This window comes from Castanea sativa, chromosome 2, assembly GCF_040712315.1.
Source record: "Castanea sativa cultivar Marrone di Chiusa Pesio chromosome 2, ASM4071231v1".
Classification (NCBI taxonomy): Eukaryota; Viridiplantae; Streptophyta; class Magnoliopsida; order Fagales; family Fagaceae; genus Castanea; species Castanea sativa.
The window spans coordinates 1,426,682-1,442,612 of record NC_134014.1 but is presented as its reverse complement, the minus strand read 5'-3'; the positions used below and the strand labels follow the sequence as shown (position 1 = coordinate 1,442,612).

The following is a 15,931-nucleotide window of genomic DNA, read 5'->3' as shown; positions in this document are numbered from 1 at the left end:
AAAAAGTATTGAGCTGCTAATAACTGTTAAAATAATACTAGTATAAAATGAAAGCAGCCAAAAACAATAATAGCAACCCCCCCCCCCCCCCCAAACCCAAAAAAAAAAAAAAAATTTCTAAGTCACTGATTGTGGAAAATTTTCTCATGTTGTTGTGAAACTCCCAGAGTTTGTAAAATTCATGAGATGTTTAAAAGTTTCACATAATGGATTGCATCTGTTTCAATTTCAAGAAGCTAAGAGCTATAAGAGAAAAGAGAGTGCGTCTATTTCAATTTCAAAAAGGATAAAAGATGATGAGGTTGTAAATTGCTGAGAACGTGGATTTAGTGGAGGTTTTAAATTGTGGGCTTTTATTTTACAAATTTTTCTCCCTTAGTTGAAAAACTGTTAGTGAGCAGGGAGGAAATATTCTGGGATATCTAAGACTTAGAGTTCGCGGCTTGGAAGCTAGTAGTACAGAAAATAATAAATGAAATCAGGGTAGCATTCTTTACGACATTATACAGTGATTCTCTATACCTTCACTCCACATTCATATATCAAAACCTGAAGATTGGAAATAATAAGAATCTTATTTAAGTCTATTCCTTCAAGTTGATTTACAGCTCACCTAGCTTCTATACATAACCTTAATATCATCTCTTTTTATTAAAAATAATTTATTTATGGAAACCTCAATATCATCTTGAATCTTTCATTCAAATTAAACTCAAGATTTTCGTTTTTCGGTCAAAAAGTAATAATACACGGATTCAGCATACATAGCAAATATATGTTATAAAAACCATCATAGATTCTAGTACATTCCAATATTAATATGCCTTCATCAAAGCAACAAAAAAATGGACACGAAAAACAAAAAACCAAATTGAATATCTAAGGATATGGTACCTAACCCAAACATAAAATCAAGAAAGGAAGAAATTGGGCCTTACCGTTAACAACAGAGGTCTTGAGCCATTCCAAAACATTGAAGGTAACCTTACTAGGCACTTGATTGATGTTAAGCTAAGCAAACATTATGCACCAGAAGCAGACAAATATGATCAATAAAAGACAAATATCATAATAAAAGAAAACCAAATTGCAAGGTGGAAAGATATCTTGGGGGCCACCAATTACTTCACAGCAACAAGACCAGGTAACTGCATGACAATAAATGAATAAAAGAAATTAGATACTTATTTTATAATTTATAATTGCATTAAAATTCATGATTCCCTAATGAATGAAGAGAGAGAGAGGCACCCAAATATGTAACTAAAGGAGGCACACCTTGGTAGAGAATGGTGGCCCTATGTCTTTAGGGATATTCTTTTACATCATAATTATGTGTTGTTTGCAAAAGGAAGATGAAGAGATTGAAGAAGGATGATGAAGGTAGCAAGAGTTAAGAGAAGCTTCATCTTTAGCCCAGTCTCAACCTCAACCTTATTCTGTTCAGATAGATTTGGTTTATTCAATTGCCCAAGAAATTTAGAAAGTAACCACAGTTCCTCATAGCTTTCTCCTGTTTGGTTTTTTCTTTACAACCATTGATGGAAAAGTGAACATGACCAATTCTGCACAATGTGCTTCAGCTGAATGAAAAGCAATACAGATGGCCAATTAGGATGGTTGAATTTGAACGACTTTGGAATCTCAGTTCCTGGCAGTAGAAGATAATCAGGTTTACTCTGAAATCAAAATCAATTTTGAAATATTTACGCGTTGATCACAAACTATTATTGAGTAGAGGCTAACCAGCAAAGAAGTTATACGAGCCAATTATGAAATGATGACCAGAAGCATTGAATAGAATCACTTGCTACAGCTGCAAGTCCATTGTCATGCAGACCAATCATTTGATGAAGTCCTCAGAAATTCCGATGCTTGATTGTTTCCGAGCTGCAGAATTTAATTATGTCACACAACAGTTCAATGAATAAGCAAATTGTTCTTTGTTAAACTGCAAATTCACTCCTGGAATTTTTCTATTGCAATTACTTAATAAAACAGACATAGCAGGCTACAATCTCAACAGCGTAGCAACTTTCACTCCAAAATCACACCTTTTACTTTATAAACCACTTTTAAGGAAAACATATACCACATGGCTACAAGGGCCGTAAGCTATTATTCATAGAATATTCAAGCGTGCACAACAGAACAAAAACTTGAATAAGACGAGCTGAAACAAACCCAATTCATAAGAACATAAAAGCACTTCATTTATGTATATATGTCCAAGAAACAAAGCAAGCACTCATTGGATATTCAAAACATAACCATATAAACAACCAAAAAAAGAGAATGGGTTTGGGGTTTTAATACTTACCAGAGAAGGGGACTAACTTGGCGTTGGAGCAGATGAAAATCAGGGAAACGAAGACTTCAGAGTCTGATCAAGATGTCCTCATTTTCTTCGGTGGTGGACCCACATTTTAAATCAGAGTCATCATTTACACAGGCATGGGCCATTGAAGACGAACCCAAATGAAACCCACCACTAACACTTGAGCCCAACTCCAAATTTGGCTGGGCCAAACCGAAGTCGAACCCATTTGTCGAATCAGGGAACAGAGGAGGCTCACTTTCTCTTTCATCTGACAAACTCAAATCAGACAATTTATTATGAATGCCCTTCAAAAGCCCATGATCCATATTTGGACCAGGTAACAATGCAAGGAGTTCAGAGTTCTTAGGGGCCGATAATGACACATTCAAATCACCAAGAAAGCCCTTCAAACCATAAGAAGTGTCATTCAAAACTGAGGATGACCCACAACCATTCCTGTCACTCGGAAGCGGCAAGTAAGTAATATCTGATTTCTGAGGACAGCAGATGCATTCTACATTCACCCCCAACCATTTTATATTATTTTCTAGATTATAAGGAAAACCAAACCCCACATCCACCTCCACCTCCACCTCCACCTCCACCTGATTCTGTTCAGATAGATTTGGTTTATTCAACTGCCCAAAAGATCTAGAAAATAACCACAGTTCCGCGCAGCTATCTACCTTGTATCGCTCATTGAATGTCTGTTTACAACCATTGATGGAAACGTAAACACAGACGAAACGTGCCTCCACTGAACGAGAAGCAACACAGACGGCCAATTTTGGAAATTTGCAACCAACCTTGAATGATATGGAATTTCCACAACTCTGATGGTTGAATTTAAGCGACTTTGGAATCTCAGTTCCTGGTAATAAAATATTATAATCCTCAATTTCAGAATCAGATTCAGATTCAGATTCAGAATCATCAAAGAGATCCATTAATATGTCGCTTCTTGCACCTTCACTGACTCTATTCGGTAGAATCCCTAGAATTTTTCCAAACTGCTTGCATTAAACAAAAACAAGAAATTGAAGTTTGTGAAAGAAGTTAACAAAAAAAAAATTGTATATTTACTACTTAATTATCAAAGAGAGAGACCTCACCTCATTCAATAATCTACTTGATGATTGTGGAAGCAACGATGGGCATTTTGTTATTTTCACTTCTCTAATAGATTGTGGAAGCCTTGGATTTTGAATTTCCCGAAGCTTCTTACAATTATTTATGTAAATCCCTTGTAATGTAGATAATCTAAAAATGCATTCGGGGATACTAACAATATTGGAGTTTTCTATACGCATGTATCTCAATGCCGGGAAGTAATCATACTCCATCCAAATATCTAAATCAATTATATTTCCCTTAAAGCTTAGGACATCCCGAAATCCAGAATATCCCGCACGAAAACAAAAGGTGTCGAGAATAGGGGTATCTATTTCCTCAAGCAGTTGCAATTTATTGGTGCTATCCAAAAACTTCCCAAGGTTTTCACATTCCTGTATCCTTAAACTGATAATCCCTTTGGTGAGATATCTTAGTGATAAAGGCCATTCCCTGATATTACTATCAAACACAATGAAATCGCATAAACAATCCGTTTCAGGGTGAACATCGGGAAGCCTCTCAAGCCTTGGGCAGCTCCATATATGGAAAAGTTTATTCAACTTGAGGGTCCTCGGAAGAGTCTGAAGTTTCTTGCAGTAAAAGAGGTTCCAATATTCAAGCTTATCAAGAAGTCCAATAGAGTCATGAATCTCAATTAATTCATCACAAAAAGAAATGTCCAATGTCTCTAAGTTTGGAGCGCATAAGTCAGGTACTCTTGTGATGGATTGACACCCTTCCAACTTGATACTTCTCAAATATTTGTTATGGCACCCCTAAAAAAAAACCAAAAAAAAAAAAAAAATCATTTCATCTAATTTTAAAAATAACATTTAGGGAAATGAAGATCCACAAATAATAAACTCATACCTGCTTGAATAATTTTGGAAACCTAATGCAACTATTCGACACCTCCAGTCCAACAAGTTTTCGAGGAAAAAATTTGGATGGCAAGGAAAAATTATATCCTAACCATTCAAACAATCTTAATTCATTGGAAAGATATTTAAGTTTTTTGGAAGTTTGTACATTCTTAACAATAAGAAATTTGAGATTTTCCATCTTTTCGAAAGCTGAAGCTCTTAATGATACTGTTATTAGTTCAGGTTCACACCACATTATGCCTCGAATGTCATCCGACCCCTAGATAAAACAAAGAATTAGTTGCACTTCATAACAAAATCCGACAAAAGTATAATTATTTTAAAAACTTTAAACAAAAATATATATATATATATATTTTCCTTCAATATGAAAAGGAAAAAATAAATGAAAAATATATTTGGAAAAATAAAAGGTTAAGCAAAAGAACTTATACCTTATTTCTAGTTAGTAATTTATTAGCATCCTCATGACACCATATTCTGCTACGATTTTCAAGCCTTTTAGATTCTTCTTGAACTATTTCTCTACCCATTTGTTGTAGCAAGTCATGCATCTCCAATGTGCCATGTTTAACGGTTATGAGACATTTATCAATAAGCCTTTCAATACCAGAATCTAGATATAAGTCGCAAGCATCTAATATCTTTACAACATAATCCTTCTTGCGTCCCTTAAAGAAACTTGCAATATCAAGAAAAATATCTTTTTCGTTTTTACTCAATCCAAGAAAACTTATTTTGAGTATCTCTTGAATTTTTTCATGTTGAATGTTCTTATACATTTCAAATGCACTTCTCCATTCACATATACTTTTTTCACACAAATCAGAACCCATTACTTTTAGAGCTAGTGGAAGTCCTTTAGCATAAGATATAATCAGCTCTGCAAGTTTTGAATAATCTTCCTCCTTGGGCTCATTTGTGTGGAAGGCATGCATATTAAAAAGATCACGAGCTTCACATGGACCTAGTTCTTTGACCTTGTAAATTAGATGACCTTTTGGAAGAGTGGTTAGCACATGTTTGTCTCTTGTTGTTATAATGACTATGCTCCCTGAAGCAAACCAGTCACATTTTCCAAGCAATTTTTTTATTTGTTCTGAATTATCCACATCATCGAGAACTAAAAGAACCTTTTTACAACCAATTCTCTCCTTTATCAAATTGGTTCCTTTGAATTCACTTTCTACCTTCAAATAGTTATCTTGTAAGATCTTTGAAAGAAGTTTCTCTTGTAGTCGTATCATGCCACAATTTATAGACTCTTCTCTAACCTTCTCCAAAAAACAGCTTCCTTCAAATCGATGAGCAATTATGCTATAAACAACGTTTGCAATTGTAGTCTTACCTACTCCAGGAAGTCCATGAATCCCTAAAATGCCAACTTCATTTGACTCAATATTTAAAAGTGACATTATGTCCTTTACACGAGAATTTATTCCAACCAGGTTTTCAGCATCATATGATGGTCTCCCATTAAATGTAGCACTTGATATTTCTTCAACAATTCCTTGTATAAATTCATATTCAGATTTATATGTAGTGCGGCTGCCAATCACATAGTACAAGAAAACATAACATATAATGAGTTAGATTAGCAGATGAACGAAATTTAAGATATCTAGTTTTGTGAGTCATAAGTTACAACTAACACGTTTTTAAATAAAGTACATGTAGATTTCAGATATATCATTTCTCTTAATATTAACATAATCTTTTTTTTTTTCTCTTTAAAAATATGCCTTCTAGATTACTTTTGGAATCTTAGCAAGTAGTTGCATGAAAACTCACCTCTCATGAGGTATCATATTTATTGGAAACCCACTACTAGTGGTAGCATATCTAATATATTGTGTATCCTAAAAAAATTGCAAACACCCTAAATTTTTTTTAGGTAATTGAAGTAAGCCCAATATAATTAAATTTGGCCTCTCTTGATTATATTCTTGCCCTTTTAAACAAAAAGAAAAAGTCCAACAATAAAATTTATTGATCTAATTTTTTTTAAAGCAAAGCCAACAACAAAATTTAATAATTGCCAATCTTAAATCATTTTTGGGGGGAGGGGGGGAAGCCCAACAACAAACTTACCAATTACAAGCTAAAGAAAAATTTGTCAATCTATATCTATATCTATATATTACTAAAAGCTAAAGCGTGACATTTATTGCTGCTGAGCTCCTATTGCGCCACCTCATCGCCACGTCATTTGCCACATAATTATTATTTATTATTTATTGCTATTTTTTTTACAATATATATATATATATATATATATATATAAATAGATTATTGACTTTATATATTCATTTTTGTCGGTTTTAATATCTATATATATTTCTTTTTTATTTCCAATTTTCCTATAATTTTTTTTACATTCACTTTTTTTTTAAAAATATTTACACTTTCTTCAACCTTTCTTCTTCCCTTACCTTTTTATCTCCCCACTACCCTCTACTTTAATATTGTTATTCATCTTTTCCTTCATCTTCCTTTGTTCTATATATATATATATATATATATATATATATATATATATATATGTATAACAAATGTCGGATGAAAAACTTTTGCGAAATATGGTGATTAAAGTTTTACGGAATATGGTGATTAAACTTTTGCGGATTTTGGTTGAAGCTTCGGTTGAAATTGGTGGAATATGGTGATGACATTTGTTCTACATCCCTTGTCTCACTATAATTCGATTACTAAGTCTCGTACTCGATTTTTGTTATCCCTTATTGAGGGACTCACTATAGATTTTCCCTCTCACTTCATACTATTCCTTATAGATGTCTATAAGGATACAACGGCCCATAATATGCTCATTTTTTCTTCTACTATCACAAGGATTCTCCGTCATGCGTCTATCTCCCATCCCGAGTCTCCTTACTTTTTAGTGATGTGTGCCATAAACAATACTACCGTTAGACGGAGCGAGGCCCAGCTTCAACCGAAGCGGCCACGGACCAAGACATCGACTCATTCTGTTTTTTTTGCTTCATCCACATCCGCTCCTTCTACTTCTGTGGGTGGTGCGACCCTTGAGGCAGTCATGGTGCAGCTTCAGTGCATGAATGCTCGCCTTGATACACTTACTACTGAGTTGTATCAGATGAACACCCGTGTTGGTTGTATTGCACGATGACAGGCTCACCTTGGTAGCTTCGTAGAGTCTCCCTCTCCTTCTCCAGAGGCTTCTGAGGACGAGGACGACAATGGTGACTCTGATGGTGCTGCTGATGAGGATGAGGATGCTAGCTCTTCCAGTGATGATGAGATGACTGTTTCTTAATGATTTATCCTTTGTCATTCGTAATAAAAAGGGAGGAGTAGTTTTGGATATGAGAGTAGTCATGTACATAGAGAGAGAGTTAGTTATAGGAGATATATTTGTTAGGGAGAGTGTTTTCTTTTTGAGGGATGTAGTGAAGACTCTTTGTATCTTTTCTTTTCTTTACTTTTGAGATACATTGTTCTTACATTGTGATAGCAAACCTTGTATTCTTTTATATATATATATATATATATATATATAGAGGTTGTTATTACATTTTTTCACCTATCTTTTCATGTGTTGTTTCTTTTCTCTCTTTATGCACATGCTTCTTATTTATTATATGCAATTTTTTATTTCTGTCTCACACTAAGATGTCGTGATGGATTTTGATTAAAGTGTATCAAAAATATAGGTTGTCAAAGTCTTTCTTGCCATGAACTCTCTTCTTGCAAATTTTTTCAAGAGTTTGTGTTAGGATAGATTTTATTGTATTCAACAAGTGAGTATGAGTTGAGTGATTTATGACTTCTCTCATATGTTCATTTGTTTATTGTGGTTTTGTCACGGATTGCCAAATGGGGAAATTATTAGGACATATGTGAACCATGTTAGGAACATATGTAAATGTAGAATTGGCTAATCCTTTGACAAAATATACTTTACTTGTAATTGGGTAGATTTAGGATGTGTTTAATACTTCAAGGGACAAGGATTCAAGTTCTAATATTAAAGTCATGCAAATAGGTCCAAGAATCAAGTGAAGAAGTGCTGGATTTTAAAACTCGATAGCTAGCTCGACAGCTAGTATCTATTGAGGTTTAAAAGACTGTTTAAGCCCGATGCTCGACAGCTCTCGATAGATAGCCTATCTATCGAGATTTATGAAAATCAGTTTTTCAAATCTGATTTCACTCCAATCTGTGGATACATGTTTAGACTTTCTTTTCTCACAACCTTAAACATATATAAGGATTATTTTAAGGGCCGTCACAGTTGATGCAACTTAATGCAAAAGTTCTTCACAAGTATATTGTGACCGGAGACATATGCCCTAGTTCATTTTTCTCTTCAAGAAGCTGCTGCATTTGTATGCCAAAAGATTTTGTAACCAAGGAGTTTCGTGATCTTTATCATGTGATGAACTGATGAACTTTGCAGCCAACATCCTTCTCAAGTTGGTGGTTAGTCATGTACTTGGATTCGTGCATCGAATTGGTTAGTCACGTACTGGGAGCCGTCCATTAAACGGAGAGATTGTCACTACAGAACAAGTCTAATTAGGTATTGGGGTAAGGGTTCAACTATAGGTTGGTATAAGGTACTGGGATTCCTTTACTTATAACTGCTTGTTGTGATAATAGTAGAGTCTCGGGAGTGATGACCTTAAAATCACCTGGTGGGGTTTTTGCATTGGAGGTTTTTCCCATTCGTAAACAAATCACCGTGTTAAATTTATTTTCCGCTGCATATTAACTTAGTTGGTGATTTGTTTGTGCTACCACGTTATTGCATGTTAATTGGATTAATTAATTAACTTGGCTAAATTAATTGGTTAATTCATCACTACGGGTCAATACATTCTTGGCCTATCATATATGACCAAGGTTATTAGGATTGAGATCTCACATAGAATCGATGAGAGGGTTTGGGGATCAGATTGTAGAATCGGGACAAGGATCGTAAAATCCTACTTTCCAATTAAAAAACCTAAAAAAAACCTATATTTATAATTTACAATTAATTGTTATAAAAACATAAAAGAAAGGTACTCTAAACAACACAAAACATATAACAATGCATAATGTTTCACAGAATTAACATAAACTAAATAATAATGATCCAAACAACACCACAAACACACTTAAACATCATGACCAAAGTTTTGGTTATCTTGACTAGGTTTTTCAAAGTAAGGTTGATCATCATAAACAACATTCTCAACATTGTTAGAAACCACATGGCCCGCATCATCCATTGGATAATTATCAAAATCTCTTAATGTTGCATTTGGAGGTTCATTCACTTCACTTTCATTGGCATCATCAAACTCAAATTCATTACTAATCTCTAGTCCTTCATGCACTAGCCCTATACTCTCTAGTCTCTTTCTTCTGTGATTTTGTCGATTAGGTTAGGGTGAGGTGAAGATTTTTTTTTTTTTTTTTTTTTTTACATTTTAATTTTTTTTTAAATATAAATCTAGGCAAGGGCTACTAAGTTGATCTTTTTTTTTTTATCAGTTTGGGGCCTTTAGGCTCCATTTGGAGGCTGAAAATAAACAAGAAATTTTTTTTTGAATTTTCCTTAATAGCACAAGATCTTTGATATCATTATAGGATTGCGATCTTATAGAAATCTAAGATCTGGACCGGGATCCCACACAAATCCCACTTTAGTATAGATCCTAGAGAGTTTTAAAACGTCTTAATGATGTAGGATTTTAATATACTAAGATTTGGATCGGGAACTTGATAATCATTTACATGACTAATGTTGTAGTGCTGCCTGTGTTCAATGTAAGTTTTATACTTAAAGTTTGATTTTGACTCTTGTTTAGTAAAGTAACTAGTAAGTGTATATTATATTTTATTAATTGATATTTTTGAAAAATCAGTGACCTAAGATCACTACACGTGTTGTTCAATAACAGAAAAAATCAGTATGTGTAGTAGTTATAGGCACTAGCTTATAAAATACTATTGTGAACTTTATGTTATATTATTTTATATATAAATTTCATAATTGTGCTTTTTATTTGTTTGTTTAATTGATGGTATTGTACTCGGATTCCCGTGGCTCTATGTGTATTGTATTCCATTTCACTTAACAATAATAATAATTAATCTTAGAACTAATAATGAAGCTAATAGTATTAATAATGAAGATTTTAAGATATAAAAAGTTGTAAAAAAAAATTGTAGAATTTCATGTTTTTGAGTGGTTTTTTTTTTTTTTCTTTTTTGGTTTGGTTGATAATATGTTCAAGTTCTTTTTTTAAAATTAGATTTTGCATAATTTAAGTTTCTTAGAAAAAAAAATTTAGAGCCACCGTTGTCCACTACCAATGTTGGAAAGAAATAATCAACAAAATTTTGGAAAAAAAAAATATATATATATATATATATATATATGGGTGAAACTCTTAACCGGAAAGTTTAAAATTTTTCAACTTCACCTTTGTAGGCTAACTATCTTCCTACCAAATGATATGATCAAAAAATATTTTCATACTTTTGCCTGTAGTGGTTTTGGTAAACCATTAGAAGTATAAAAGCATGAATCATTATATCAACAATTAGATACGTATCTTTCTCAAAAAGAAAAAAAAAAAGAAAAAGATACATACCCTTCCTGATAATGTGATCCAGACACATTAGCTGCTTTACTTAGGGCTTCCCTCCATCTCAGCATCTTCCCCATGTTATCCTTGAACTCCTTTTCATGGTTAGCTAGCGCTATCTTAAAGTTTCCCAATTGATTACGTACTTCACTTGGTTCTACGTTATAAAAAATCGGTCGAAGTAGAACCATTTGGTCATTTTCTTTACACTCAACAATCTTAACAAGTTCGTCCAAACACCATTTGGACTGTGCATAGTTTTTAGAAAACACAATAACTAAAATCATGGACTCTTCGATTGTTTTGAGAAGTTCCGCAGAAATTTCTTCTCCCCTCGGAAGCTTATCGTCCATAAAGATGTTAATGCCTTTTTGTTCCAAAGCCTTATATAAATAGGTAGTAAAACCTGTACGGGTATCTTCACCTCTAAAGCTCAAAAAGACATCATACTTCTTTCGACAAGTGGAAGAAGAGGAGGAGGCTCCTTCGTTGGTCAGGAAAACCATTGGGATCTATAAGCAAAAGATCGAGAAAATCAGAGATTTGATAAAGTGGGGAAATTAAAAGAAATGGGAGAACTATACCTTTTGATGAACTATACCTTTTTGACAGTAGGATCACGGTTTTGAAGATTGAGTCTTGCACCAGAAGAGCCCCGGTTCTGTGAGGCTCAGACTTGATTGAAATGCTCTGAATCAGTGTTTGATTGCGAAATTGATAAAAGGAGTGAATTGAATCAGACAGAGAGATCAAGTCGAAATGGAAATTTGGAGTTAAATAGAAGAAAGTTTTAGAGTGAGAGTGGGTGTATGTAAAGGAATTGTGAGTTGGCATTTGGCATTTGTTTGTAAGTATCACGGGTCTTCGATTTTCCATCCAAGAACATTTGGTAAAGGGTGTGAACGCTTTGAAATAAGAGCCTTTCATGTATGAAAACAGTCCCATGCTTTTCAATTTCCAGGAAACTAAGGAGCGGAAATAAATGACAAAACATAATCCACGCGCAATGCAATATACGAATTCTACTTTTTCCTGGCAACGCGCAATGCAATTGAAATTTATTCCATGATCCACATTGAAGCCTCAGTACACCCTATCACACAGGATTGTAGCTCAAACAAAACCAAAAAAAACCAAACACGTTACGTTCAGAAGAAGCCCTTACCTGGAGAAAACAGAGACCGGTGCTAACGCCTCCTCTGACCAACGGAGCTCCTCAAACGCACCAAATACTGCGGTTTGTTCCGATTTCCCCTTTATTTTTTTCTTAGTTATCTCCCCAATATTTGGGTTTCGAAATTTTGATGGGTTTGGGATATTTTTTGGATATCAATCTGTTCATATTGGTATAGGTTTTGTTGATTTATATGGATTTTTCCTTTTTTTTGGGGGTATTTTCATGGGTTTTGATTAGATTCTTAAGTGATAGGCCACCCACCTGTACAGACATAAATTTCTTGGGAAGTTCATGGATTTCGGTTTTAATGGATACAGACTTAAATTTCTTGTACCACTCTTGAATTTGGCATCTTCTTCCTTCATTTTGTAAATTAAGTATATAATAAAAAAGTTGAGCTTCCTTTCTTCCTGCTGTCAATTAGAACTGCAGTCTGTTACAAGAAAGCCATACACAAATGATGAGTAACTAGCAATCTGTCAGATTTTTCTTTTGGACTCAATAAGTCATTTGAGATTGATGGAGCAAAGCAGAAGTTACATGAGCTTTGTGTCAAGAAAAAATGGTCTAAGCCTATTTACAGGTACGAGCTTCTTTATTATGAGCAGTGAAGCAATAGAGAGTATGTGTGTGTGTGTGTTCTGAATTATTTGATGATGAGCCTGTTAGTTAGTGAGTTGAACCACGATCAGGCCTTCTGTATTCTCTCTCCCCCTCCCTCCCTCCCTCCTCTCTCTCCCATAGGCCATAGTTTATGATTTAGAATTTCATAAGGATGGCATGGAATGTTTTGAAGAGCTTGATTACTGGGTTCACAATGACTGGAACCAGGAATACTGATCTCTATGGCATGTCAAATGAACATAGACTAATAGGCTTTGTAGTTTGTTCTATTGGCTTGTGGGCACTCACACGTTCATTGCAGTTTTTAATCTTGCAATGACATGCTTTTTTTAATCTCCTCCATGTGTGTACCGTTAAACCACCACCTATGTTGGATATAAAATTTTCATGCTTTTTTTCTTCTCAAGTATTCACTGTTTTTTCAAATTCTCACTTTCATATCTATATTGTAAGATATTGAATCTGAATGTACTTTTGCTATAACTTGCAGCCTTGAGAAGCATGAGGGTCCACCACACGACAAGAAATATGTTTCATCAGTTCAAATACCAACAGTAGATGGTATTTTATATATATAGATATGAAAGGAAGCACAAAATTCTGCAGCTTCCTGGATTGTTCGTGCCTTACAAGAATCTAATTATCTATGATGCTGCTCCTTTTTTAGAAGAATATCAGTGAAGAACAGTTAGAATGGTTAGGTTTAGTTTAGAAGAATATCAGTGAAGAACAGTAAGAATGACTTGGTTAATGGCTACAGCTAAAATACATGGAATACTTTATGGAATTGCAAGTAGACCCATGTGATATAGGGGTTAAATGAATTATGTTCACTTGATTGCTTGGGTATGATTAGTTTATGCCACTAGATTTTTAACTAAAATGTACCTATTTAACAGTTTAACAGTTAACATTAACACTTACAATATAAAGTGAAAGTTCCATATGTATCAATCACTCTCATTGTTGTATCCAACCCAGTTGATTGCTTGCTCTGTCTTTTATTGCTAAAGCTGCTTATATTCTTTATGTATCACCCACTCTCATTGTTCCCTATACTGCACACAGTTTTGCATAGCTGCACACAGTTTTGCATCTTTGGCTAGAGCTAAGAGCTAAATTTGTTGATTTTACCGTGATTCCATAATATCTGTCTGATCAGATCAGTACTTAAATGGTTTAAATGTATGACGTTGTTCAATCAATGAAATGAATGCATTACGTTTTATTTTGTAAGTTTTAAAGCATTAAAAATAATCTTTCATGGATACCCTTGTTTCTCAAACAAAATGTAAAAAACATGGGTAAAAATGTAAAAAACATGGGTGAAAAAGTGTGTAGAAATTTGTGTAATATTGTTTAAAATGTGAAAATGTGAGTTTGAGAGTAGAGACCAAACAGTCCCATTAAAGTGGTGTCAAAACTTTCCTAAAATAAATTGTTTACTATTGTCCTAAAGGTACCTGTTAGCATAAGCCTTTTTACATTTATATCCTAATGAAATTGGGAAATTAGCACAAAAGTAATTTTTGAAGTTCAAAAAAGTCAACATTTGTGGCTACGGGAGATTTCTCTCCATTTTCGCCCAAATTGGGCGAACACAAAATGTAGGCTCAGAGGGATTTGGTTTCCTTCACTCTCGAGAAATTATTAGCCATAATGGATGACCACGGGGATGTGCTGATGTGGTCCTCTCAACCAATGGTGATCTGTCATTTGGCCAATTAGCAAATGTCAACTTTAATCGCGCAATAAATACAAGCTTAACTCTAGTTTGGATTAATCTAACTAGCTTACCTGTTAAAACCAAAACCAAAGTTAAGCCATCAGCCACTTTAACCCATACCACCAAAGCAAACCAAACCCACACATTTTCATTATAATAGAATAATTTCATTCCCTCCCTTGCATTCGTATCCAGAATGCTAAATGCCATATATTGCTTTTATTTATCATTTGTCTCTCAAAAACTTCCAACATCCGGAATTGTAAATGTAAAGAATTGTAAATATTTTTTCCAATACTGCTACAGTGCCATCCTACTTTTATGATGGCACTATAGACTATTGTATTTGTTTTTTAATCTTTTTTAATCTTTCTCTCTCCTCTGTCAGACTTCTCAACTCTCTCTTTTTCCTCATTTCGTCTCCCTCTCTCTCTGAATTGCACTCAACTCTCACTCTCTCTCTTTGTGCCGGTGGTTGGGCCTCCACGTCAGTGTATGGGTCGTGGGTTAATGGATTGGTGCATTGGCGGGTTTGGAGTTTTGGGTTCTACGGTTTTTTTTTTTTTTTTGGTGACCTGTGCTTAAAGAAAGAGGTGGGTATGGCTGAAGTGGGTCGTGGGTCGTGGCTCTCTTAAGTCCGGTGTTGCTAGGTTTTGTTGATCGTTAGAGATCGTCGGTGTTTGGGTCCGATTTTGCTGGGTTTGGGTCCGGTGTTGCTGGGTTTTTGTTGGTTTTGTTTTGGCAGTGGTGGGTGGTGGGTGGTGGGCAGTAAGGCCTTATTTGTATAATATTTTATTTGAATATTATTCTTTTTGTTTTGAATCAATTTTGAATAATTGGTGTTGTGATTTTGATTTTTTGTGTGTTGTTGTAGATTCGGCATTGAGAGAGAGGCTATATAAGATTATGGCTTCAGACTATTTCACCACCTCGCCGGAAATGAAGGCTCTGGTGGAAGTTGCACTTGGAAGAGAGGTAAAAATTAGAGAGAGGAGAGAGATGGGAGAGAATAGATATGATTTTGGAATATATTATTTTATTGTGTAGAAATATTATTTTAATGTGTTGTATTGTAAAATAAAAGTTGGGATGCTGGGAATATTATAAAATGGTATGGTATAATTGATAAAGTAACTTTTTGAGATGGTAAAATAAGATAGGATACAATTTTCGGATGCGAATGCTTTAATTAGGTTTTTCGCCAATAACAATTCTATCTTTTGAATCCAAGTTATTTTTTCAAAAAGCACTAAAATTTTCAATCTTCTTGTAATACAAATCCTTCTCAATGTCAACTTTTTAAATTTTGATAGTCTTGAACTAAGTTTCACAGATCTAATTCATCATCACCAAATATCATCTCCCTACTTTTGCATTGTCGGATTGTTTTAGGTGGTTGTCCAAACTCCAACATTGCAGCCAACCTTGACTGATCAAGGTATTTAACAAAAACTCATTTCACTCTTC

General features: G+C 34.3%; 2 protein-coding genes across 4 annotated transcripts in view; both read right to left on the bottom strand.

The window, feature by feature from the left end:
* LOC142624592 (TMV resistance protein N-like) overlaps positions 1-15,931 on the bottom strand; it is an 81,168-nt gene that overhangs the window by 18,817 nt on the left and 46,420 nt on the right. Inside the window, exons 7-9 of one of the 2 annotated variants that reach the window (XM_075798237.1) lie at positions 1,747-1,890; positions 1,279-1,651; positions 939-1,148 (exon numbers count right to left, since the gene is read on the bottom strand). The gene's annotated coding sequence lies outside the window, so the exon portion shown is untranslated. The remainder of the gene's footprint in view (positions 1-938; positions 1,149-1,278; positions 1,652-1,746; positions 1,891-15,931) is intronic. The other variant, XR_012842352.1, reaches the window with a different exon arrangement.
* LOC142624587 (disease resistance protein RUN1-like) lies at positions 4,110-11,792 on the bottom strand. Of its 2 annotated transcripts, none has more exons than XM_075798231.1 (4): positions 11,522-11,792; positions 10,944-11,449; positions 4,752-5,865; positions 4,110-4,576 (listed from the first exon to the last, which is right to left on the bottom strand). In XM_075798231.1, the coding sequence occupies exons 2-4, from the start codon at positions 11,441-11,443 to the stop codon at positions 4,298-4,300; spliced, it is 1,893 nt and encodes a 630-aa protein (XP_075654346.1). In that variant the 5' UTR covers positions 11,444-11,449; positions 11,522-11,792; the 3' UTR covers positions 4,110-4,297. The 2 variants fall into 2 exon arrangements, with proteins under 2 accessions (XP_075654346.1, XP_075654345.1); XM_075798230.1 differs by having other exon boundaries at positions 4,113-4,576; positions 11,539-11,789.